Raw genomic sequence first — 25,048 nt, 5'->3', positions numbered from 1 at the left:
TTATAGCCAGTAGCTCTTTCATATTTGAGGAATAGCTCGTTTCTGTCCCTGACCAGACTCCCTGGACCATACGATCTCTGAGATGTGCTCCCCATCCTTCCGAGCTCGCATCCATCACAATCACATCTGTTACCTGGTAAGACCACGGGATTCCCTGAGACAGATTCTTCGAGTCCAGACACCAAGCCATGGAATCGATTGCTCTTTGGGAAAGAATAACCGTCCCTTCTAAACGGCTTTTGAGTTTTCTTTCTTCTTCTAAGACTTTTTTTTTGCAAACTCCTGGAGTGAATCTGGGCTTACCGGATCGCTGGAATACAGGAAGTAATGACCTAGTAGTGACATAGCCTTCCTCAGAGTTATAACCATGTTGGCAACTGCTGACGATACAAGGGTTATGATCCTATTCTTCTTTTCTTCCGGTAAAAGACAAGCTTGTTCATCCAAGTCCAAAATAAGTCTTAAAAAAGACTGAACCTTTAGGGGCTGCAGCTTCGAATTCTCCATATTTATCATCCGCCATAGCTGAGTCAAGGTAGTTTGGATCTGCCTTCCATTGGCCTGTCGATTTACTAAAAAATCGTCCAGATACGGTATTATAAAAACATTATGTACTCGGAAATGCGCTGTCACCTCCAGAATTATCTTCGTGAACATCCTTGGAACCATGGACAGACCAAAGGGTAGTGCCCTGTATTGGAAGTGTCTGAGCTGTCTGCCTATATGCACTGCTACTCTCAGGTACTGCTGGTCTCTCTGATGGATTGGGACTTGGTAGTTTGCATGCTTAAAATCCAGGACACTCATATACAGTTGTGCTCAAAAGTTTACATACCCTGGAAGAATTTTTGCTTTCTTGGCCATTTTTTAGAGAATATGAATATCACCAAAACTTTTTCTCCACTCATGGTTAGTGGTTGGGTGAAGCCATTTATTGTCAAACTACTGTGATTTCTCTTTTTAAATCATAATGACAACCCAAAACGTCCAAATGACCCTGATCAAAAGTTCACATACCCTGGTGATTTTGGCCTGATAACGCACACAGAAGTTGACACAAATGGGTTTGAATGGCTACTAAAGGTAATATCCTCACCTTGTGACCTGTTTGCTTGTAATCGGTGTGTGTGCGCATAAAAGCTGAGTGAGTTTTTGGGATCCAGAGACACTTGCATCTATCATCAAGCCACTGACGTTTCTGTATTGTGAGTCATGGAGAAAGCAAAAGAATTGTCAACGGATCTATGGGAAAAAGTAGTTGAACTGTATAAAACAAAAAAAAAAAAAGATATCTAATTAATTGTTAATTATTAATTGTTAATTAATTGTTGATATTCTAATTAATTGTTAATGGCAGCAGCGTTCAAACTGTGATTAACAAATGGAAAATCAGGAGCTCTGTAAAAGCAAAACCACGGTCAGGTAGTCTAAGAAAAATTTTGTCCACAACTGCCAGGAAAATTGTTTGGGATGCAAAGAAAAACCCACAGATAACATCAGCTGAAATACTGGACTCTCTGAAAACTAGCAGTTTGGCTGTTTCAAGATGCACAATAAGGAGGCACTTGAAGGAAAATGGGCTGCATGGTCGAGTCGCCAGAAGAAAGCCATTACTGTGCAAATGCCACAAAGTATCTCACCTACAATACGCAAAACAGCACAGAAACAAGCGTCAAAACTTCTGAAACAAGGCAATTCAGAGCGATGAGACTAAAATTTTACTTTTTGGCCACAACCATAAACGTTACATTTGGACAGAGGTCAACAAAGCCTATGATGAATGGAACACCATTCCTACTGTAAAGCTTGGAGGTGGATTGCTGATGTTTTGGGGATGTGTGAGCTACAAAGGCACAGGAAACTTTGTCAAAGTTGAAGGAAAGATGAATGCAGCACATTATCAGCAAATACTGGAGGCAAATTTGCACTCAACAGCCTGGAAGCTGCACATGGGATGTACTTGGACATTCCAACATGACAACGATCCAAAACACAAGACCACGTTGACTTGTCATTGGCTACAGCAGACCAAAATGAAGATTCTGGTGTAGCCAGCCATCTCAGTCTCCTGACCTCAATATCATTGAGCCACTCCGGGGAGATCTTAAGCATGAAGTTGATGCTAGACAGCCCAGGAATTTACAACTGTAACTTTTTGCCATGAAGAGTGGGCAGTTTTACCAACTGAGAAAATAACATCAACCACAACTACCAAAAAAAGACTTCAAGCCGTCATTGATGTTAGAGGGGGCAATACACCGTATTAAGAAATGGGGTATGTGAACTTTTGATCAGGGTCATTTGGATGTTTTGAGTTGTCATTATGATTTAAAAAGAGAAAACACAGTAGTTTGACAATAAATGGCTTCACCCAACCACTAACCATGAGTGGAGAAAAAGTTTTGGTGTTATCATTCATATTCTCTGAAAAATGGCCAAGAAAGCAAAAATTCTGCCAGGATACGTAAACTTGTGAGCACAACTGTGGCAACCTGGGAACATGTTTATAGTCGATTTTATGGACCCCATCTTGAATGTTCTGAAGGACCGGTCTTTTCCATATCAGGAACAGCAGAGAATACAAACCTTTTCCCTGCTGCTGAATTGGTACGTCCACCAGAACCTGTTTCTGCAGTAAGCCGAACACTTCCGCCTCTAGGGCAGAGTCTTGGGGGTACAAGATCTTGAAGTTGTGCCTGGGAGTGGACCTGAACTCCAGCTTTAGTCCTGATTTTATTATAGTCAGGATCCAGGAAGAGATTTCCTCCCAGGCAGGTTGGAAGTGGGGCAGTCTTCCTCCTACCAGGGGAAGCTCGTCATTTAGAGGGCTTTCGACTCTGCAGAGTGATCCCCAAACATGAAACCTCTGATCCTTGATTTCTTCTCCTTCCACCTTCCTTGCTCTCTAAGGGGTTTGTTCCTGTTATACTTCCTCCTACAAAAGGAACTTTGTACTGTGGAACACATTGGGGAACCCTTTCTTCTTATCTGCTGCTTTATCTAGAATATTATCCAGGGCCTGAAAGAAAAGATATTTCCCTCCACATGGGACTGAGCACAGTCTGGCCTTGGATTGGGCCAGCTTTTCAGCCACAAATCCCTGCAGGCCACGTTAGATTCCTGACTTAGCCGCCAACCTGACCGAATCTGCCGAGACGTCAGCTAGGAAGGCAGCCGCTCCTTGCATCAGCGGAAGGTTTGCCAAGATCTTCTCCCTAGGGGGGGTGTTCTTGATCTGGTCCTCAAGCTGCTGTAGCCACACCATCATGGATTTGGCTGTGCAGGTTGACGCTATTGCTGGTTTTAATGACCCTGCTGATGATTCCCATGTCTGCTTAAAGTAAACCTCCGCTTTCTTGTCCAGGGAGTCCTAAGGGAATCTGTCACCCATTTTTAGTGATATCATGTAAAGATATCACCCAACTGTGCGTCCCATAAGGATTCTATTAGGGCTTTTGATTCCCCCCGACCTCGCACCTTTGATGCATAAATACCTTTTTTTATCTTGATGGAGATATATGGAAATCGCCGCCGCGGTCCGGTCCGATGGGCGGGGCTTATTCGCCTTCTCCCCCCCCCCTCGGCTTGCTGAACGTAATCATCTGTGAATATCACACATAACGTTGTTTTCCGCACTTGCGCATTGAAAAGGCCTCCGGCGCCTGCGCAGTATGCTTTCCCCAATTGTGGGCGAAGCATATAATCCGTACTGCGCATGCGCCAGGATTTTTCAGCGCGGTCGATGCCCCGTAAGTCTTCACATGCAGGACACACTTCCGGGGCACGGACCACGCCCCTCATCAAGACAGGTGTGAACAGCGCCTTGTAAAGGGAGGAAAAAAACATGCGAAAAGGCCTCGCTAGGAAGGGTTTTGTCCATGGTGTGTGGGGTAACGAGGCGTCAGCGGCCTGTGGAGGCTCGTATGTCATTAGCGCAAAATAGGGTGAAAATTCCTCCGACGCAGGTCTCCATTACAACAGCGAGCCTCCTGCTCAGCCACACCCTGTATATTACACTTCATGAGGCAAAACTATATCAGCTCTGCCTCCCCAGAATTTTCCCGCCTAAACCTGACAAACTATTCATGCACTGCACATAATAGGATCAGGGAATATAGACAGATTTGCCCTGAACAATCATGGCGCCTAAGGTAGATCACATGGCAACCAGCCACAACCAATCATTTGTTTACTAATATTCATGTGACGGCAACAAGATACGCCCCTCAGCAACCAAACTCAAAACACTACTCGCGGCCGCCATTTTCTTGTAGTCCAGATCTCACTCCTCTTTCTGCCGACGGCTGAAGATAATGAGGCCGGAGATGAACAGCGCTGACGAGGCCGGAAGTGACGAGAATCCCTGGTGTCAGTGATGATCCGGGACACAAGTGCCGGGGTCTCTGTCATCTGGATCCGGGAGGCGGGAAAACCTGTGCCTCCCCTGCTGGCTACAGGGAGCTCGGTCACTGCTGAAAGCACAGCCGGGAGCCCGGGGAAGAGGGTGAGGGAGCAATGGCGGCTGCCACCAATGTCTGGTATACTGTGCCCCCGACACCGATCCCACACCTGTACTGTGCCCCCGACACTGACCCCACACCTGTACTGTGCCCCCCCCCATGACACTGACCCCACACCTGTACTGTGCCCCCCCTGACACTGACCCCACACCTGTACTGTGCCCCCCCCCCCTTGACACTGACCCCACACCTGTACTGTGCCCCCCCCTGACACTGACCCCACACCTGTACTGTGCCCCCGACACTGACCCCACACCTGTACTGTGCCCCCCCCTGACACTGACCCCACACCTGTACTGTGCCCCCGACACTGACCCCACACCTGTACTGTGCCCCCCCCATGACACTGACCCCACACCTGTACTGTGCCCCCCCCCATGACACTGACCCCACACCTGTACTGTGCCCCCCCTTGACACTGACCCCACACCTGTACTGTGCCCCCGACACTGACCCCACACCTGTACTGTGCCCCCCCCTGACACTGACCCCACACCTGTACTGTGCCCCCCCCCTTGACACTGACCCCACACCTGTACTGTGCCCCCCCCTGACACTGACCCCACACCTGTACTGTGCCCCCGACACTGACCCCACACCTGTACTGTGCCCCCCCCCTGACACTGACCCCACACCTGTACTGTGCCCCCCCCTGACACTGACCCCACACCTGTACTGTGCCCCCGACACTGACCCCACACCTGTACTGTGCCCCCCCCATGACACTGACCCCACACCTGTACTGTGCCCCCCCTTGACACTGACCCCACACCTGTACTGTGCCCCCCCTTGACACTGACCCCACACCTGTACTGTGCCCCCGACACTGACCCCACACCTGTACTGTGCCCCCCCCCCGACACTGACCCCACACCTGTACTGTGCCCCCCCCATGACACTGACCCCACACCTGTACTGTGCCCCCCCCATGACACTGACCCCACACCTGTACTGTGCCCCCCCATGACACTGACCCCACACCTGTACTGTGCCCCCCCCTGACACTGACCCCACACCTGTACTGTGCCCCCTGACACTGACCCCACACCTGTACTGTGCCCCCGACACTGACCCCACACCTGTACTGTGCCCCCGACACTGACCCCACACCTGTACTGTGCCCCCGACACTGACCCCACACCTGTACTGTGCCCCCCCCATGACACTGACCCCACACCTGTACTGTGCCCCCGACACTGACCCCACACCTGTACTGTGCCCCCCCCATGACACTGACCCCACACCTGTACTGTGCCCCCGACACTGACCCCACACCTGTACTGTGCCCCCGACACTGACCCCACACCTGTACTGTGCCCCCGACACTGACCCCACACCTGTACTGTGCCCCCGACACTGACCCCACACCTGTACTGTGCCCCCGACACTGACCCCACACCTGTACTGTGCCCCCGACACTGACCCCACACCTGTACTGTGCCCCCGACACTGACCCCACACCTGTACTGTGCCCCCCCTGACACTGACCCCACACCTGTACTGTGCCCCCCCGACACTGACCCCACACCTGTACTGTGCCCCCCCCTGACACTGACCCCACACCTGTACTGTGCCCCCCCCATGACACTGACCCCACACCTGTACTGTGCCCCCCCCATGACACTGACCCCACACCTGTACTGTGCCCCCCCATGACACTGACCCCACACCTGTACTGTGCCCCCCCATGACACTGACCCCACACCTGTACTGTGCCCCCCCCCCTGACACTGACCCCACACCTGTACTGTGCCCCCCCCCTGACACTGACCCCACACCTGTACTGTGCCCCCGACACTGACCCCACACCTGTACTGTGCCCATGACACTGACCCCACACCTGTACTGTGCCCATGACACTGACCCCACACCTGTACTGTGCCCCCCCCATGACACTGACCCCACACCTGTACTGTGCCCCCGACACTGACCCCACACCTGTACTGTGCCCCCGACACTGACCCCACACCTGTACTGTGCCCCCCCCATGACACTGACCCCACACCTGTACTGTGCCCCCGACACTGACCCCACACCTGTACTGTGCCCCCGACACTGACCCCACACCTGTACTGTGCCCCCGACACTGACCCCACACCTGTACTGTGCCCCCGACACTGACCCCACACCTGTACTGTGCCCCCGACACTGACCCCACACCTGTACTGTGCCCCCGACACTGACCCCACACCTGTACTGTGCCCCCGACACTGACCCCACACCTGTACTGTGCCCCCGACACTGACCCCACACCTGTACTGTGCCCCCGACACTGACCCCACACCTGTACTGTGCCCCCGACACTGACCCCACACCTGTACTGTGCCCCCGACACTGACCCCACACCTGTACTGTGCCCCCGACACTGACCCCACACCTGTACTGTGCCCCCGACACTGACCCCACACCTGTACTGTGCCCCCGACACTGACCCCACACCTGTACTGTGCCCCCGACACTGACCCCACACCTGTACTGTGCCCCCGACACTGACCCCACACCTGTACTGTGCCCCCGACACTGACCCCACACCTGTACTGTGCCCCCGACACTGACCCCACACCTGTACTGTGCCCCCGACACTGACCCCACACCTGTACTGTGCCCCCGACACTGACCCCACACCTGTACTGTGCCCCCGACACTGACCCCACACCTGTACTGTGCCCCCGACACTGACCCCACACCTGTACTGTGCCCCCGACACTGACCCCACACCTGTACTGTGCCCCCGACACTGACCCCACACCTGTACTGTGCCCCCCCCATGACACTGACCCCACACCTGTACTGTGCCCCCCCCTGACACTGACCCCACACCTGTACTGTGCCCCCCCCTGATACTGACCCCACACCTGTACTGTTCCCCCCCCGACACTGACCCCACACCTGTACTGTGCCCCCCCCATGACACTGACCCCACACCTGTACTGTGCCCCCCCCATGACACTGACCCCACACCTGTACTGTGCCCCCCCCTGATACTGACCCCACACCTGTACTGTTCCCCCCCCGACACTGACCCCACACCTGTACTGTTCCCCCCCCGACACTGACCCCACACCTGTACTCTGCCCCCCCGACACTGACCCCACACCTGTACTCTGCCCCCCCGACACTGACCCCACACCTGTACTCTGCCCCCCCTGACACTGACCCCACACCTGTACTCTGCCCCCCCTGACACTGACCCCACACCTGTACTCTGCCCCCCCTGACACTGACCCCACACCTGTACTCTGCCCCCCCTGACACTGACCCCACACCTGTACTCTGCCCCCCCTGACACTGACCCCACACCTGTACTCTGCCCCCCCTGACACTGACCCCACACCTGTACTGTGCCCCCCCCATGACACTGACCCCACACCTGTACTGTGCCCCCCCCATGACACTGACCCCACACCTGTACTGTGCCCCCCCATGACACTGACCCCACACCTGTACTGTGCCCCCCCCATGACACTGACCCCACACCTGTACTGTGCCCCCCCCTGACACTGACCCCACACCTGTACTGTGCCCCCCCTCTGACACTGACCCCACACCTGTACTGTGCCCCCCCTCTGACACTGACCCCACACCTGTACTGTGCCCCCCCATGACACTGACCCCACACCTGTACTGTGCTCCCCCGACACTGACCCCACACCTGTACTGTGCCCCCCTGACCCCACTCCTGTACTGTGCCCCCCTGACCCCACTCCTGTACTGTGCCCCCCTGACCCCACTCCTGTACTGTGCCCCCCCTGACACTCACCCCGCGCCTGTACTGTGCCCCCCCTGACACTCACCCCGCGCCTGTACTGTGCGCCCCCTGACACTCACCCCGCGCCTGTACTGTGCGCCCCCTGACACTGACCCCGCGCCTGTACTGTGCGCCCCCTGACACTGACCCCGCGCCTGTACTGTGCGCCCCCTGACACTGACCCCGCGCCTGTACTGTGCGCCCCCTGACACTGACCCCGCGCCTGTACTGTGCGCCCCCTGACACTGACCCCGCGCCTGTACTGTGCGCCCCCTGACACTGACCCCGCGCCTGTACTGTGCGCCCCCTGACACTGACCCCGCGCCTGTACTGTGCGCCCCCTGACACTGACCCCGCGCCTGTACTGTGCGACCCCTGACACTGACCCCGCGCCTGTACTGTGCGACCCCTGACACTGACCCCGCGCCTGTACTGTGCGACCCCTGACACTGACCCCGCGCCTGTACTGTGCGACCCCTGACACTGACCCCGCGCCTGTACTGTGCGCCCCCTGACACTGACCCCGCGCCTGTACTGTGCGCCCCCTGACACTGACCCCGCGCCTGTACTGTGCGCCCCCTGACACTGACCCCGCGCCTGTACTGTGCGCCCCCTGACACTGACCCCGCGCCTGTACTGTGCGCCCCCTGACACTGACCCCGCGCCTGTACTGTGCGCCCCCTGACACTGACCCCGCGCCTGTACTGTGCGCCCCCGGACACTGACCCCGCGCCTGTACTGTGCGCCCCCGGACACTGACCCCGCGCCTGTACTGTGCGCCCCCGGACACTGACCCCGCGCCTGTACTGTGCGCCCCCGGACACTGACCCCGCGCCTGTACTGTGCGCCCCCGGACACTGACCCCGCGCCTGTACTGTGCGCCCCCGGACACTGACCCCGCGCCTGTACTGTGCGCCCCCGGACACTGACCCCGCGCCTGTACTGTGCGCCCCCGGACACTGACCCCGCGCCTGTACTGTGCGCCCCCGGACACTGACCCCGCGCCTGTACTGTGCGCCCCCGGACACTGACCCCGCGCCTGTACTGTGCGCCCCCGGACACTGACCCCGCGCCTGTACTGTGCGCCCCCGGACACTGACCCCGCGCCTGTACTGTGCGCCCCCGGACACTGACCCCGCGCCTGTACTGTGCGCCCCCGGACACTGACCCCGCGCCTGTACTGTGCGCCCCCGGACACTGACCCCGCGCCTGTACTGTGCGCCCCCGGACACTGACCCCGCGCCTGTACTGTGCGCCCCCGGACACTGACCCCGCGCCTGTACTGTGCGCCCCCGGACACTGACCCCGCGCCTGTACTGTGCGCCCCCGGACACTGACCCCGCGCCTGTACTGTGCGCCCCCGGACACTGACCCCGCGCCTGTACTGTGCGCCCCCGGACACTGACCCCGCGCCTGTACTGTGCGCCCCCGGACACTGACCCCGCGCCTGTACTGTGCGCCCCCGGACACTGACCCCGCGCCTGTACTGTGCGCCCCCCCCCCCCCCCGGACACTGACCCCGCGCCTGTACTGTGCGCCCCCCCCCCCCCCCCCCGGACACTGACCCCGCGCCTGGACCGTGCCCCCCCCCCCCGACACTGACCCCGCGCCTCCCCCGACACTGACCCCGCGCCTGGACCGTCCCCCCCCACCGACTGCCTTCCTAATGTTACATCGGCAAGTTGACGCTCCTGCTAACACTGACGCTACTTCTGTGCTGTGGTCGGTCATAGGTGCGCGCCTGAGTCTGGAAGATGAGGCGGCTGAGCCGCAAGAAGACGCTGACCCTGGTGAAGGAGCTCGATGCTTTCCCCAAAGTGCCCGACAGCTACGTGGAAACGTCAGCAAGTAGAGGGACGGGTACGTGAGCCGCTCTGATCTCTGGGGGCTTCTACAAATATATTGGGCCAGTTCCGAGGAGCAGCCAGTCACCTGTGGTGTAATATGGGGGGGTCACCATTCCCAGAACATGACAGCGCCCCTACACTCCGCCCCATGGCACTCACAATCCTCTCTCATCTCAGTGTCTCTCCTGGCGTTCTCCGTCATGGCCGTCCTCACAGTCCTGGAGTTCCTAGTGTATCGCGACACGTGGATGAGATACGACTACGAGGTGGACAAAGACTTCACCAGGTTCTTATCTGTCCTCATCGTGTAACTACAGCGGGTCTTGTGGGGTGTACCTGGTGTATGGCAGGTCCCAGTATACGGCGGACGTGCAGCCAGGATATAGATGTGGAGCAGGAGGTTGAGGATCTTTTTATTCTAATTTTACCTTTTTCTTTTTTTTTTTTTTTTAAACTTATTATTTTTACTGCATTCCAGTAAATTACGGCTGAACATCGACATCACGGTGGCCATGAGGTGTCAGTGTAAGTTTGCTCTTGGCCAGCAGGTGGCGTAGTGGCTGTGTCCTCCCTCCACTGCTTCTCATATCTTCTTCTCCCTCCAGATGTTGGTGCTGATGTCCTGGACCTGGCGGAGACCATGGTAACGTCTGCGGAAGGACTGGTGTACGAGCCGGTGAGCAAAACGCACATCTCACTGTATGGCGGGCACTGCAGGCTGGCAGGGCGCACATCTCTATGGCGGTGGACACCGCAGGCTGGCAGGGCTCACATCTCTATGGGGGTGGGCACCGCAGGCTGGCAGGGCGCACACCTCTATGGGGGGTGGGCACCGCAGGCTGGCAGGGCGCACACCTCTATGGGGGGTGGGCACCGCAGGCTGGCAGGACATGCAGGGAGCTATACTGTTATCTCCATATTACTAACAGAAACAAAACAGGGCGCTCCACTGTGTGAAACCTTTAAAACACAATTGTAATGGTGAGGCAAGGAGAGACTCACCTGATAGGGTTGTGAAACTTTGGTCACAACACCTACAACCGCATGAAACAGCTGCTGCAGTCTGCACAGGGTCCAAAGACTTGTAAGTGAAGATGGCTTTAAGGTGCAATGATACACTGCGCTGCTGTAGGTATAATTCAAGGAACTTTATGGGTGCCTACGCATTTCCTGAGCTGTCCCGGCTCACTTCATCAGGGCATGATACAAGCATGCAATGCAGGAGTTTATATACAATCCAAAGTGGGGGAAAAAAAAAAAAAAAGGGGCAGGACAAGCAACTGCCACATCAGCAAGGCAATGGTATAAAACACATTAAAATAATTGTATTTTAATAGAATATATTAAAACCGCATATAATAAGAATACATACTCAAGAACAATAAAAAAGAAAATATATATTTCTTTTGAAATAGACACGGGGGATCACAGGGTCCAATAAAAAAGTAGTTAAAACCATCCTCAAGGAGTCTAGAACACAGTTCCAAAGTTGAGAGTGTATGGTGTTTTAATCCACAAGACCATGGTGACTAGTGAGGAATGGGGTATGATTTTTCGGATCAATGTTAAGATCAATTTATTCTCTTCCAGAATAAAGAGTAAATCCAAAGAGATGTACCCTGAATAACGGATAAAAAAAATGATTAAGGGCTAATACTGAATGTAAAAAAGAAAAAAATTATATCACAGTAACATAGTTTTGAAGGCTGAAGGAAGACCTTATGTCCATCTAGTTCAGCCTATTTTTAGTGCAGCTGTTCTGCGTTGATCCTGGGGAAGGCAAATTTCTCCATAGGGAAAAAAATTCCTTCCCCTAAGCTGGGTCAACCATCTACCTATAATATTCTGATATTCGTAACCTTCTATACTGTTACTCACAAGAAAAGCATCCATTCCTTTCTTACATTCATTCAGTGAGTTGGCCATCACCACTTCCTCAGGAAGAGAATTCCAGAGCCTCACTGCTCTTACCGTGAAGAACCCTCTTCTATGTTGGTGCAGAAATTGTCTTTCCTCCAGACGAAGAGAATGCCCCCTTGTTCTTGTCACAGTCCTTGGTACAAACAGTTCATTGGAGAGATCTCTGTATTGCCCTCTGATATACTTGTACATATATATTAGGTCTCCCCTGAGTCTTCTCTTTTCTAGAGTAAATAGACCTAATTTTGATAACCTTTCTGGGTATTGTAGTGAACCAACTCCATTTATCATTTTAGTAGCCCGCCTTTGAACCCTTTCAAGTTCAGTAATGTCTTTCTTGAGCACCAGCGTCCAAAATTGCACACAATCCTCCAAGTGTGGTCTGACGAGTGATCTGTACAGAGGGAGAATTATGTTTTCATCTCGTGTCCCCAGACCTCTTCTAATGCATCCCATGACCCTATTTGCTTTGGTGGCAGCTGCCTGACACTGGGCACTCCAATTTAGCTTCTTATTGACTAAGACGCCTAAGTCTTTTTCCATGTCTGATTTCCCCAGCAGTTTCCCATTTAGTAAGTAATTGTAGCCTCTGTTTCTCCTTCCCATGTGCATAACCTTACACTTATCTGGGTTAAACCTCATTTGCCATTTTTCAGCCCAATTCTCCAATTTACTCAAATCTGTCTGTAGTTGCAAACTGTCCTCCTTTGTGTTAACTACCTTACATAGTTTTGTATGATCTGCAAATACTGATATGTTACTGTGTAAGCCATCCACTAGATCATTAATAAATATATTAAATAGTAGGGGGCCCAATACAGAACCCTGTGGTCCCCACTAGTAACCCTGGCCCAATCTGAGGATGCCCCATTAATAACCACTCTTTATTTTCTATCACTAAGCCAGCTACCTACCCATCTGCACACATTTTCCCCTAGCCCGAGCTTTCTCCTCTTACCAATCTTTTATGTGGGACAGTGTCACATGCTTTAGAGAAGTCGAGATAAATGACATCCAATGATTCTCCTGGGTCCATTTGAGAGCTTACATCCTCATAGAAGCTGATCAGGTTAGTCTGACAGGAGCGATCCTTCATAAATCCATGTTGATATGGAGTTAAACATTTATTAACAGTGAGATATTCCATAATGGTATCCCTTAGAAACCCTTATGGAATAAAGTGCAGTAGTATATTAAATATTTAGAGTGATGACATTTATAGATGCCAGGAGATAAGAGATTGTTCTGCCCGTGAGATGGAGTAGTGAGCCTGCTGGGTGCCAGTGTGGTTTCTAAGGATTGAGCCTTCCTGAAGGTAATGGCAGGTTTCTCTGGAATGATTTTATTTAGAATGGGGTCTCTTTTGACAATATGCCACAGACCCTCCATGATGTCCCTGATAGATTTGTGTTGTGAACTGTAGGTGGTGATAAAGTTGGTACAGAATTTGTCACCTGGGGGCTTTCTGGACAGTAAAAGATCTTGATTAGAATTTTTAAAAACATTCTCCCATGTGGAAGATACCAATTTTCGAGGATATTTCTCACTTAAAACCCTCTCCTTTAAAATGTTAGCCTGGCTAGTAAAATCATCATCACTAGTACAGTTCTTGCGGATCCTTTGGAACTGGTTGTGAGGGATATTAAAAAGCCGTTTCTGGTAGTGGCTACTACTAAAATGGACATAACTATTTGTATCTACCTGTTTAAAATAAGTCTTGGTGCAAATCTTACTATTCTTGACCTAAAAAGTAATGTCTAGAAAGTTCATGGTTTGGTTACTGATGCGAGGGGTGAATTCCAGTCCCCAGTTATTATTCTGTATGGTGGAAATGAACTGACCAGCACTTATAAAACGTGTGTCCCATATTAAAAAGAGGTCATCTATATATCTTTTATAAAGGATTATGCTTTTTGCAAATTCAACTGTAGTAGTAAAATCCTCCTCAAAAACACCCATAAAGAGATTTGCATAAGTAGGTGCGACCCGTGATCCCATGGCTGTCCCACGTGTCTGATGATAAAAAAAAAACCTAAAAAAGTAAAAAAAAAATTGTAATGTAAAATAAAATCCATACCTTTGAGTATCAGACAGTCTAGCACCGGAATTAACAAATTTCTCAAAACACTTTAATCCTAATTGGTGGTTTATATTTGTGTACAGGGCAGATACATCAAAGGAGATAAAACAGTAGTGGTCATGCCACTTAATGCTCTTTGTAAGGTTAATCAATTGAGTGGAGTCTTTTAGATGACTATTTAGACTCCTAACATGGTGCCTCATAAGCCTGTCAATATAGAAAGCTAGACTGCTAGTGAGTGACCCTATTCCAGAAATAATAGGTCGCCCTGGTGGGCTAGTAGTATTTTTGTGTATTTTTGGAAGGTGATAGAGAAAGGGTGTGGAGGGGTTTTTTTATGGTGAGAAACTTCTTTTCTTGTTCATTTATGGCATTGTTAGAGAAGGCTTCAGTTATTAAATGATTATATGAAGAAATAACCAATGGCATAGGGTCATTTTTGACAGGTTTGTAGAAATTAGTATCTGAGAGGATTCTATTGGCCTCTAATCAGATCTATCTAGTACCACAATCGCTCCCCCCTTATCAGCAGGCTTTATGATGATATCAGTATTTTTCGGTGACGCTTTGAGGGCTAGAACCTCTTTTTTAGTTAAATTAGGTTTGTCAGACATAGAAGGATTCAGTTGAAGATTGTGGAGCTGATCTAGAAGGAGGTCAGGAAAAGTTTCTAGGTGGTGACCTCTACTTTACAGGTGTAGAGGGATTAGTGTCATCATTTGGAACATTAGGCTTACTATTATCACTGGTATTGGAGGAGGCGGATAGTTTTTGAATCTCATAGTGTCGGATCAGGGTCAATTTACAGATATATTTGTGCACATCTAAAAATTGTTCAAATCCATCTCTTATTTGTAGGACAAAAGGATCGACCTTTTCTACGTAGTTTTTCCTCATCAGTGGTGAGAGTGTGAGGTAATACATTGACTATATTGGTTTTCACTGGAGAGCGGGATCGTTTTTCCCTTTCTTTTTTGTTTTTATTTCCTTTCCCTCGGCATCCTCTATAAGATGTTTTCTTTTTAACTGTACCTTTGAAAAAAAATGAGTAATGTCAGAGTTTTTTAGTGTGGTATCTCAAGGAGTTTTAATGGCTGCAGGCAGAAAGGATACTGGTGCAGAAGTGTGGCTCCAGAGTCATCTATAATGACAGGTCCAGAGCTTTCAGCATCTATAAGTGTAGTTGCTGTCACAATATTGCACATCAGACTATCACTTTCTCACATCCCATCACTCAAGAACAATTCCCCATCAAATACCACCTCACTTGTCTGTCCTCACACGTCATCTATATCATTACATGCACTTTTCCCAAAATCTATGTTGGACGTACCACCCAGGCACTTCATTGTCGGCTAAACTCCCACCGACATAATATTAAAATTGGCTTTCAGAAGCATGGTCTGTCCCGTCACTTTGACCTTATACATGGTCGTGACATCAAGAAACTGACTACCCCATTGAACAGATACCAGACAATACACCAAACCGAATCCAGACACTTAATAGGAAAGAGGTGTAACGGGATTTACAAATTAAAATCTCTGGAACCCTTTGGAATAATTTATTGTTTCTGATGTCTTTTATTAAAAGTCCATTTTGTCTTTTGGAGATTTTTGTCCCTGCCTCCCATGCATACTGATCCCTCCATTGGGATGTTTAGCCTGACCACCTTGTTTTACCCTTCCGTTCCACACATTGGTTTCACACAGAAAGCTCTCTCTTTTAACTGTAGTATTCTCTTCAAGCTTCTGACACTTTCTTGAAGCTTGTGTTAGCGCCATCTAGTGTCTCTTTATAATACTACAACCCCCCTTTTTTTACATTGTAACCATGTTTTTATGATTTAATATTAAAACACTACTGCACTTTATTCCATAATTTTTTTTTCTTTTTTACATTCAGTATTTTTTTTTTAATATAAGTGCCCTTAATCATTTGTTGTTTTTTTTATCCGTTATTCAGGGCACATCTCTTTGGATTTACTCTTTATTCTGGAAGAGAATAGATTGATCTTGACATTGAGCCGAAAAATCATACCCAATTCCTCACTAGTCACCATGGTCATGTGGATTAAAACACCATATACTCTCAACTTTGGAACTGTGTTCTAGACTCCTTGAGGATGGTTTTAACTACTTTTTTATTGGACCCTGTGATCCCCCGTGTCTATTTCAAAAGAAATATATATATATATATATATTTTCTTTTTTATTGTTCTTTAGTATGTATTCTTATTATATGCGGTTTTAATATATTCTATTAAAATACAATTATTTTAATGTGTTTTATACCATTGCCTTGCTGATGTGGCAGCTGATTGTCCTGCCCCTTTTTTTTTCTACTTTGGATTGTACATAAACTCCTGCATTGCGTGCTTGTATCATGCCCTGATGAAGTGAGCTGGGACAGCTCAGGAAACGCGTAGGCACCCATAAAGTTCCTTGAATTATACCTACAGCAGCGCAGTGTATCATTGCACCTGAAAGCCATCTTCATCTCCATATTACTGAGACTTCTAATGGAACGATGTATTTTTTGCCCATTAGATGCGAGTCCTGACCGCGTCTTGTGTTTTTCAGGTTGTTTTCGAGTTGTCTCCTGTGCAGCGGCAGTGGCAGAGGTGAGATTCTGGGGGGCGGTAGGGGTCTGCCATATTGGGTCTCATGATTGTTCCTTTGTGTGTAGGATGCTTCAGCAGATTCAGAACAGACTTCAGGCTGAGGCGTCACTACAGGACCTCCTGTTCAAGAGCGCCATGCGGAGTTCAGTCACCGCCCTGCCCCCCAGGTGAGACGGCCTGAAGACCCTCATACGCAACACTACACCCGCTGTGGGTCGTAAAGGCTTTCTGCACTGTATATTGGTAGTAAATATAGTGGTGTTATGTGGCGGGGATGTGATGCTCCCACATAAAGACTGCAGACCATCTACTCTGCTTTTTAGGGAAGATTCCCCTTCTCAGCCGCCCAGCGCCTGCCGGATCCACGGGCACCTCGATATCAATAAAGTGGCTGGAAACTTCCACATCACTGTGGGCAAGTATGTTATTCTGTACGGAGCGTGTGATCCACTAGGAACCGGTCACACACATCATGCATATGTCCTGTGCTCCCCACATAGTAGTGATTTGATCACCGGCCATCTTTGCATCAAGTGACTGGACCTTAAATATCCATAATGCATTATATCCCAGAGCTGCACTCACTATTCTGCTGGTGCAGTCACTGTGTACATACATTACATTACTGATCCTGAGTTACATCCTGTATTATACCCCAGAGCTGCACTCACTATTCTGCTGGTGCAGTCACTGTGTACATACATTACATTACTGATCCTGAGTTACCTCCTGTATTATACTCCAGAGCTGCACTCACTATTCTGCTGGTGCAGTCACTGTGTACATGCATTACATTACTGATCCTGAGTTATATCCTGTATTATACTCCAGAGCAGCACTCGCTATTCTGCTGGTGCAGTCACTGTGTACATGCATTACATTACTGATCCTGAGTTATATCCTGTATTATACTCCAGAGCAGCACTCGCTATTCTGCTGGTGCAGTCACTGTGTACATACATCACTGATCCTGAGTTACATCCTGTATTATACTCCAGAGCTGCGCTCACTATTCTGCTGGTGCAGTCACTGTGCACATACATTACATTACTGATCCTGAGTTACATCCTGTATTATACGCCAGAGCTGCACTCACTAGTCTGCTGGTGCAGTCACTGTGTACATATATTACATTACTGATCCTGAGTTACATCCTTTATTATACTCCAGAGCAGCACTCACTAGTCTGCTGGTGCGGTCACTGTGTACATATACATTACTGATCCTGAGTTACATCCTGTGTTCTACTCCAGAGCAGCACTCACTATTCTGCTGGTGCAGTCACTGTGTACATACATTATATTACTGATCCTGAGTTATATCCTGTATTATACTCCAGAGCTGCACTCACTATTCTGCTGGTGCAGTCATTGTGTACATACAGGATATAACTCAGGATCAGTAATATAATGTAATTATACTCCAGAGCTGCACTCACTATTCTGCTGGTGCAGTCACTGTGTACATACGTTACATTACTGATCCTGAGTTGCCTCCAGAGCAGCGCTCAGAATGTATGCACACAGCAGAATAGTATGTGGATTCATTTCACACTGTCCTTTTCTATACCATATAGGGCTATCCCACATCCCAGGGGTCACGCACATCTGGCCGCTCTCGTCAGCCATGACAGTGAGTATATTATTGGAAGACGGACCTTGTTCCTTTCTAGTAGGAGGTCGGGGCCGGGGTCTTCTCCTCGCGGTTGCCCTCAGCCTATGACCAGAGCTTTTCCTTTATATTTAGGTTATAATTTCTCCCATCGCATTGATCACTTGTCCTTCGGAGAAGTCCTGCCCGGCATCATCAACCCCTTGGATGGAACAGAAAAAATAGCAGAGGAAAGTAAGTGCACCCTCTGTACTGTAGTGTTTTGTGTGCGACATACAAGTGGTTAGTCATGAAGGCTCCGTGTCCCCGTGAGGCATCACCGTCCTCCTCCTGCCTGATGACCTCTCGCTTCTTTCTCGCAGGTAACCAGATGTACCAGTATTTCATCACCATCGTCCCAACCAAACTGCACACGCACAAGGTGTACGGTGACACGCACCAGTTCTCTGTGACGGAGAGGGTGAGATCCCGTTACTGATGACGTCACGGGCGACTAATAATAAACCCTCCACTCACTGCCTCCATTGTGCCGCTACAGGAGCGTGCGATTAACCACGCCACCGGCAGCCACGGAGTGTCGGGGATATTCATGAAGTATGACATCAGCTCGTTAATGGTGACCGTGACGGAGGACCACATGCCCCTGTGGAAGTTTCTCGTGCGTCTCTGCGGCATTATTGGGGGGATATTCACCACCACAGGTTCGTCCTTACCTCCAGGGGAGCACTTCTGTGGTCGGGGGGGGGTTTAATTTGTAGCTTTTATTGGTTGTTTACATCTCTCAGGGATGATCCACGGACTGGCCGAGTTCTTTGTGGATGTTGTTTGCTGCCGTTTCAAGCTTGGAGTTTATGGTCGTCATGAAGTGAGTTCGATGCTGACCCTCCTCTAATAACATGGTGTTACAGGGTGGGAGAAACCCCAACATGATCTGTAATGTGATCCCCCTACTCACAGTATGCCGGCTGTCACTAATGTGATCCCCCTACTCACAGTATGAAGGCTGTCACTAATGTGATCCCCCTCCTCCCTACTCACAGTATGCCGGCTGTCACTAATGTGATCCCCCTCCTCCCTACTCACAGTATGCCGGCTGTCACTAATGTGATCCCCCTACTCACAGTATGAAGGCTGTCACTAATGTGATCCCCCTCCTCCCTACTCACAGTATGCCGGCTGTCACTAATGTGATCCCCCTCCTCCCTACTCACAGTATGCCGGCTGTCACTAATGTGATCCCCCTACTCACAGTATGAAGGCTGTCACTAATGTGATCCCCCTCCTCCCTACTCACAGTATGCCGGCTGTCACTAATGTGATCCCCCTACTCACAGTATGCCGGCTGTCACTAATGTGATCCCCCTCCTCCCTACTCACAGTATGCCGGCTGTCACTAATGTGATCCCCCTCCTCCCTACTCACAGTATGCCGGCTGTCACTAATGTGATCCCCCTACTCACAGTATGAAGGCTGTCACTAATGTGATCCCCCTCCTCCCTACTCACAGTATGCCGGCTGTCACTAATGTGATCCCCCTCCTCCCTACTCACAGTATGCCGGCTGTCACTAATGTGATCCCTCTCCTTCCTACTCACAGTATGCCGGCTGTCACTAATGTGATCCCCCTCCTCCCTACTCACAGTATGCCGGCTGTCACTAATGTGATCCCCCTCCTCCCTACTCACAGTATGCCGGCTGTCACTAATGTGATCCCCCTCCTCCTTACCGGCCATCGTTTTCGGCTGCACGTCCTCCAGTGTTACCAGGATCCATGCTGTCGAGAACAATCGCATCCTGTGTATAGAACACTAGTTTTGGCGATTTGTTTTGTTGTCATGGAAACATTTTTTTTTTTTTTTTGCTTTTTCCTTGAATATTTTCCTCCCCTTTTTTCAGACCCAGAACTTTGTTTCCGCCTGTAGTCGGACAAGGGATTTTGTTTTCTGTGATGAGTCGTTTTTATTGACCCCATTTATTTTAGCATTTGCTAAAATAATGGAAAAAATTCTAAGTGGGGCGAAATTGGGAAAAAACTGCAATTGCCATTTTTTTCCCTTTGCTTTTTAGTGTATGGGCTCAGTTTATTTACTGCTAGATGTGCACCGCCCCGCCCGTACATGGCCGACACGGTGCGTGACTGCGTTACACCTCCGCCAGTTTCACGTGGCCGATCGGTGGTCACTTAACAGCCGCGGTTGACTCGTGGGAACGTCAGCGCACATAGGCAGCCGGTAGCTGACAAGTGATTCCTCCCATAACATGACGCTGCAGCCTCATCTCCCCCTTATCCCCTCTCACAACGTGACCCACTATAGGAATCCTCCCCAACATCTGGCTCCGTAACTACAACTCCCAGCATGTCCTGAGTCGGTTCTGCTCATCCACATTATGAAAACTTTATGAGATAATGATTTTATTTGTAGGAGAACCACGTCCAGAATCTCCTCTCCTCCAATCACAGTGCAGAGACCTCCGCCCCGGACCCTCTATGATCAGAATAAACCTATCCTCCACTGTTTTACACGTCTGGCTCTGGTGTTTGACTTATTCGGGGGTCCCTGTAACTTTTTCCTTTGTGAAGGTGGCTGTTCTGGGCGGCATTACACAGCAATGGATGGACATCTGTGCTCTTCAGGAACCTGGGAAAGCTGGGTGGTAATAAAATCTCATGTAGCAACAGTCCTCACCATTCCCCTCGTTAAAAGTGTGATGTCGTTTCTGTACACTAGATGGCGCTGTTCACCTCCCAAAGTCTCAGCAGGACTGACTGTAATAGCAGTAATAAACACTGAACCTGCTACATAGTGTCATCACAGCCCGAGCCATCAGGGGGCGCAGTCACCCCACTATGGACGCAGCGTAACTGCAACCTAACATAATACGCTGCCTGCAGGGGTCAGGGTGCTATACTGAGTGATGGGAGAGGGGTCCCCCATTATATTGAGCACTTACAAGACTCCTACAGTAATCTGATCACATTATGCCATCCACGTGGACCACCAAGCAACTAGTGGGATCTTATCATGTATCTCTGTATACAGCGAGTGCCCCCTAGTGGTGGCTGCAGACAGGATCTTATCATGTATCTCTGTATACAGGGAGTTCCTCCCCCTAGTGGTGGCTGCAGACAGGATCTTATCATGTATCTCTATACAGGTAGCTCCCCCTAGTGGTGACTGCAGACAGGATCTTATCATGTATCTCTGTATACAGGGAGCTCCCCCTAGTGGTGACTGCAGACAGGATCTTATCATGTATCTCTATACAGGTAGCTCCCCCTAGTGGTGACTGCAGACAGGATCTTATCATGTATCTCTGTATACAGGGAGCTCCCCCTAGTGGTGACTGCAGACAGGATCTTATCATATATCTCTGTATACAGGGAGCTCCCCCTAGTGGTGGCTGCAGACAGGATCTTATCATATATCTCTATACAGGGAGCTCCCCCTAGTGGTGGCTGCAGACAGGATCTTGTATATCTCTGTATACAGGGAGCTCCCCCTAGTGGTGACTGTAGACGGGATCTTATCATGTATCTCTGTATACAGGGAGCTCCCCCTAGTGGTGACTGTAGACGGGATCTTATCATGTATCTCTGTATACAGGGACCTCCCCCTAGTGGTGGCTGCAGAGAGGATCTTATCATGTATCTCTGTATACAGGGAGCTCCCCCTAGTGGTGGCTGCAGACAGGATCTTATGTATCTGTATACAGGGAGCTCCCCCTAGTGGTGACTGCAGACAGGATCTTATGTATCATTCTAAGCAGTAGATTTGGAACTTATTCTTGTTCCCGGCATCTCTTGGTAAATCTGTAGGAGTGATTGCTGGGAAGTGTACAGAGATTTGTAATGTCCGTAAATCTATTATTGCGTAGGGTCTATTTATGCATCCAACTCGTTCTGAACCCGTCAAGACCAGGACTCGCCTAGATCTCTGCTGTAGTCTGTGGTATGAGAAGACCTTAGTAGTTGATAGATTAGCTCCTGTGCTTTGCTCGTAGCGTCCTCCTTGAAATAGTCTACTGTTTCCAGTACATCCCAATGATGGGACTGACATTTTGAAATTTGGAGACACATCATGATTTCGATCTGTATTATGCTGTGCCGATCATTCCTTATCCACCTGAACTAGGCGTTGCCTTATGGGAGCCCCGCTGCCATGTACTTGGTACCGTGCAATGCTTAGGCAGGTGGTGTGTCACCCTGTCTGCCTCTTCCCATAGTACGCCCCGGTGCCTTCCTCGTCTCCAGGTGAGCGCGGCACGTACACCCGGCCTCCCGTGTGATGCGATTCATCAGACCGGTCTCGTGAATCTCTCCGTTGATGTGACAAGATTTGGGTTATACTGACTGCTTCCTGTGCCGTTGCGTGATACTTGCAAGATCTGTGCCACTTCCACCTCCTATAAAGTCAACAAGTGAGATTTACAAGGGCCCGAGTGGTTTATAGGCTTTTTTTATATGACTTGTACATCCTGCCCATCGCTGCTCTTCATCCCAGGGAGACAAGTAAGAGACATCGGCAATACGCTATTAAAGGCGCACAACTATTCACATGTCAACACTCAAAGGTCACCATCGAACCTACGGTACCAGCCATAATAAGGCCTGAATGCCAAGAGAAAGTGACCCATAGGCGGCAAAAACTACTGCTGCGGGTTCCCGAGCGGTGCAGCAGTGGTTGCCAAAACCACACCCCTTCACTGACATCACTCAGTGCTCTACAGCTATTGGCTGATGTAACTCATGGACTCCCTGCTTAGCCCGCCCCTTACATGGACGGACAGTAAAATAAAGCTAGAGCGTTCATAACGTGCAGGGAGGGGCAGAGCGGGAAGTCTGCGATGAGGGAGCGGCGGAGCGGGAAGTCTGCGATGAGGGAGCGGCAAGTCTGCGATGAGGGAGCGGCGGAGCGGCAAGTCTGCGATGAGGGAGCGGCGGAGCGGCAAGTCTGCGATGAGGGAGCGGCGGAGCGGCAAGTCTGCGATGAGGGAGCGGCGGAGCGGCAAGTCTGCGATGAGGGAGCGGCGGAGCGGCAAGTCTGCGATGAGGGAGCGGCGGAGCGGGAAGTCTGCGATGAGGGAGCGGCGGAGCGGGAAGTCTGCGATGAGGGAGCGGCAGAGCGGGAAGTCTGCGATGAGGGAGCGGCAGAGCGGGAAGTCTGCGATGAGGGAGCGGCAGAGCGGGAAGTCTGCGATGAGGGAGCGGCGGAGCGGGAAGTCTGCGATGAGGGAGCGGGGGAGCGGGAAGTCTGCGATGGGGGAGCGGGAAGTCTGCGATGAGGGAGCGGCAGAGCGGGAAGTCTGCGATGAGGGAGCGGGAAGTCTGCGATGAGGGAGCGGCAAAGCGGGAAGTCTGCGATGTGCAGCTTTACCCAGTAGCCCTTTACGTTACACATCCCAATTTAGAAATTGGCATGGAATCTCCCTTTAAGCAATTTCTTAAAGTTTTCCAAGGATTCAAAGCCCAATTCATGAAGCTTTTTCTGCCAGAATTTTTACATTCACTGCTTGGTATTTTGCAGCTTTTGCCGTTTTTACGCCAGTTACGCCAACTTTTTGGGAAGCTGGTGGAGCTTTCTGGGAGAGAGGGGGAAACGTGACTGGGAACATCTGGCAATTTTATAATTTATACCAAAAATGGGTCGTAAATGGTGACAGAAATGTTCTCTAGTCGCTGCCTGGCATACAGTTCTGGAACTAAAAGATGCGGCAAATTGAAGAGTTGCATCTTACTCCAGCGCACTGTTCATCTGGAGACTGGGGCGCAAGTCTAATCGGGGCGTTAGTCTGTGGTCGTAGTGTGTTGTGATTATCAGCAGCACATTCTATGTTTCCATGGGGCGATGTGCTGCCGCTAATGATTTTCATGCCAACATCGGGCGATTGCCTGTACGTTTACATAGGCTTCAAATCTACGATCGCTCATTCCCCATTATAATTATTGGCCGCACATCTCCCCGTGTAAATATGGTGTGTGCTGCCAAAACCGCAGTGATTTATGTTGGTGATCACTCTGTCCCATCTACATGCGTCGGCCTGTGTGATTCCTCAGTTCTGGGTTGAATCCCACCAAGGACAACATCTGCAAGGGGTTTGTATGTTCTCCCCATGTTTGCGTGGGTTTCCTCCGGGTTCTCCGGTTTCCTCCCCCACTGTAAAGACATACTGATAGGGAATTTAGATTGTGAGCCCCAATGGGGACAGTGATGATTACTAATTTATGCCAGTACTTATTTATGTACAATTGTGTAAGATGCTCGCACCCTTTGCCGGTGATGCTGCCCCCCGCCATGCTCGTCTCCCGCGCACACACTGAGTGGCAGTCGTTGTGTTTGGCTTTCTCAGGCCAGGGTGAACACAGCAGATACTTGTGGATTTTTCTCTCCTTCATAACCACTTGTGGTCCATGGTCAGCAGCCGCCTCCACCTCAGACCCAGAGGGACGCGCGCAGGGACAGGGGCCGTGTACACATGTTTATCTTCTCTCCACGTCACCCTCTCTGCCTCCGCTTTCTAATCCGACGGTTACCAGCTCCTGGATAGAAGAGCCGTGTATTTATTGGACCGGGGATGAGGGTCCCAGTGCCGAAATGTGGAGGAGCAAGAAAAATAACAGCTGTGAGGATAAGGTCGGTGGTTATAGGGGCTCCTGCGAGGTTGTCTGTCCTGATCATAGAATCGTAGAGTTGGAAGGGA

General features: G+C 50.5%; 1 protein-coding gene across 1 annotated transcript; it reads left to right on the top strand.

Annotated features, from left to right (window-relative positions):
- Positions 1 to 4,324: 4,324 nt before the first annotated feature.
- Positions 4,325 to 20,872, top strand: ERGIC2 (ERGIC and golgi 2). Its single transcript, XM_073544242.1, has 14 exons — positions 4,325 to 4,504; positions 10,002 to 10,128; positions 10,293 to 10,401; positions 10,594 to 10,640; positions 10,721 to 10,791; positions 16,698 to 16,738; positions 16,804 to 16,905; positions 17,062 to 17,157; positions 18,315 to 18,370; positions 18,485 to 18,583; positions 18,712 to 18,809; positions 18,888 to 19,050; positions 19,135 to 19,214; positions 20,773 to 20,872. The coding sequence occupies exons 2-14, from the start codon at positions 10,023 to 10,025 to the stop codon at positions 20,839 to 20,841; spliced, it is 1,137 nt and encodes a 378-aa protein (XP_073400343.1). The 5' UTR covers positions 4,325 to 4,504; positions 10,002 to 10,022; the 3' UTR covers positions 20,842 to 20,872.
- The last annotated feature ends 4,176 nt before the right edge of the window (positions 20,873 to 25,048 follow it).

The sequence above is a fragment of the Dendrobates tinctorius genome, unplaced genomic scaffold (assembly GCF_039654945.1).
Source record: "Dendrobates tinctorius isolate UK_male_01 unplaced genomic scaffold, ASM3965494v1 ptg000136l, whole genome shotgun sequence".
In the NCBI taxonomy this organism is placed as follows: domain Eukaryota; kingdom Metazoa; phylum Chordata; class Amphibia; order Anura; family Dendrobatidae; genus Dendrobates; species Dendrobates tinctorius.
The sequence above is the reverse complement of the archived record's forward strand: the minus strand, read 5'-3'. Positions and strand labels throughout refer to the sequence as shown.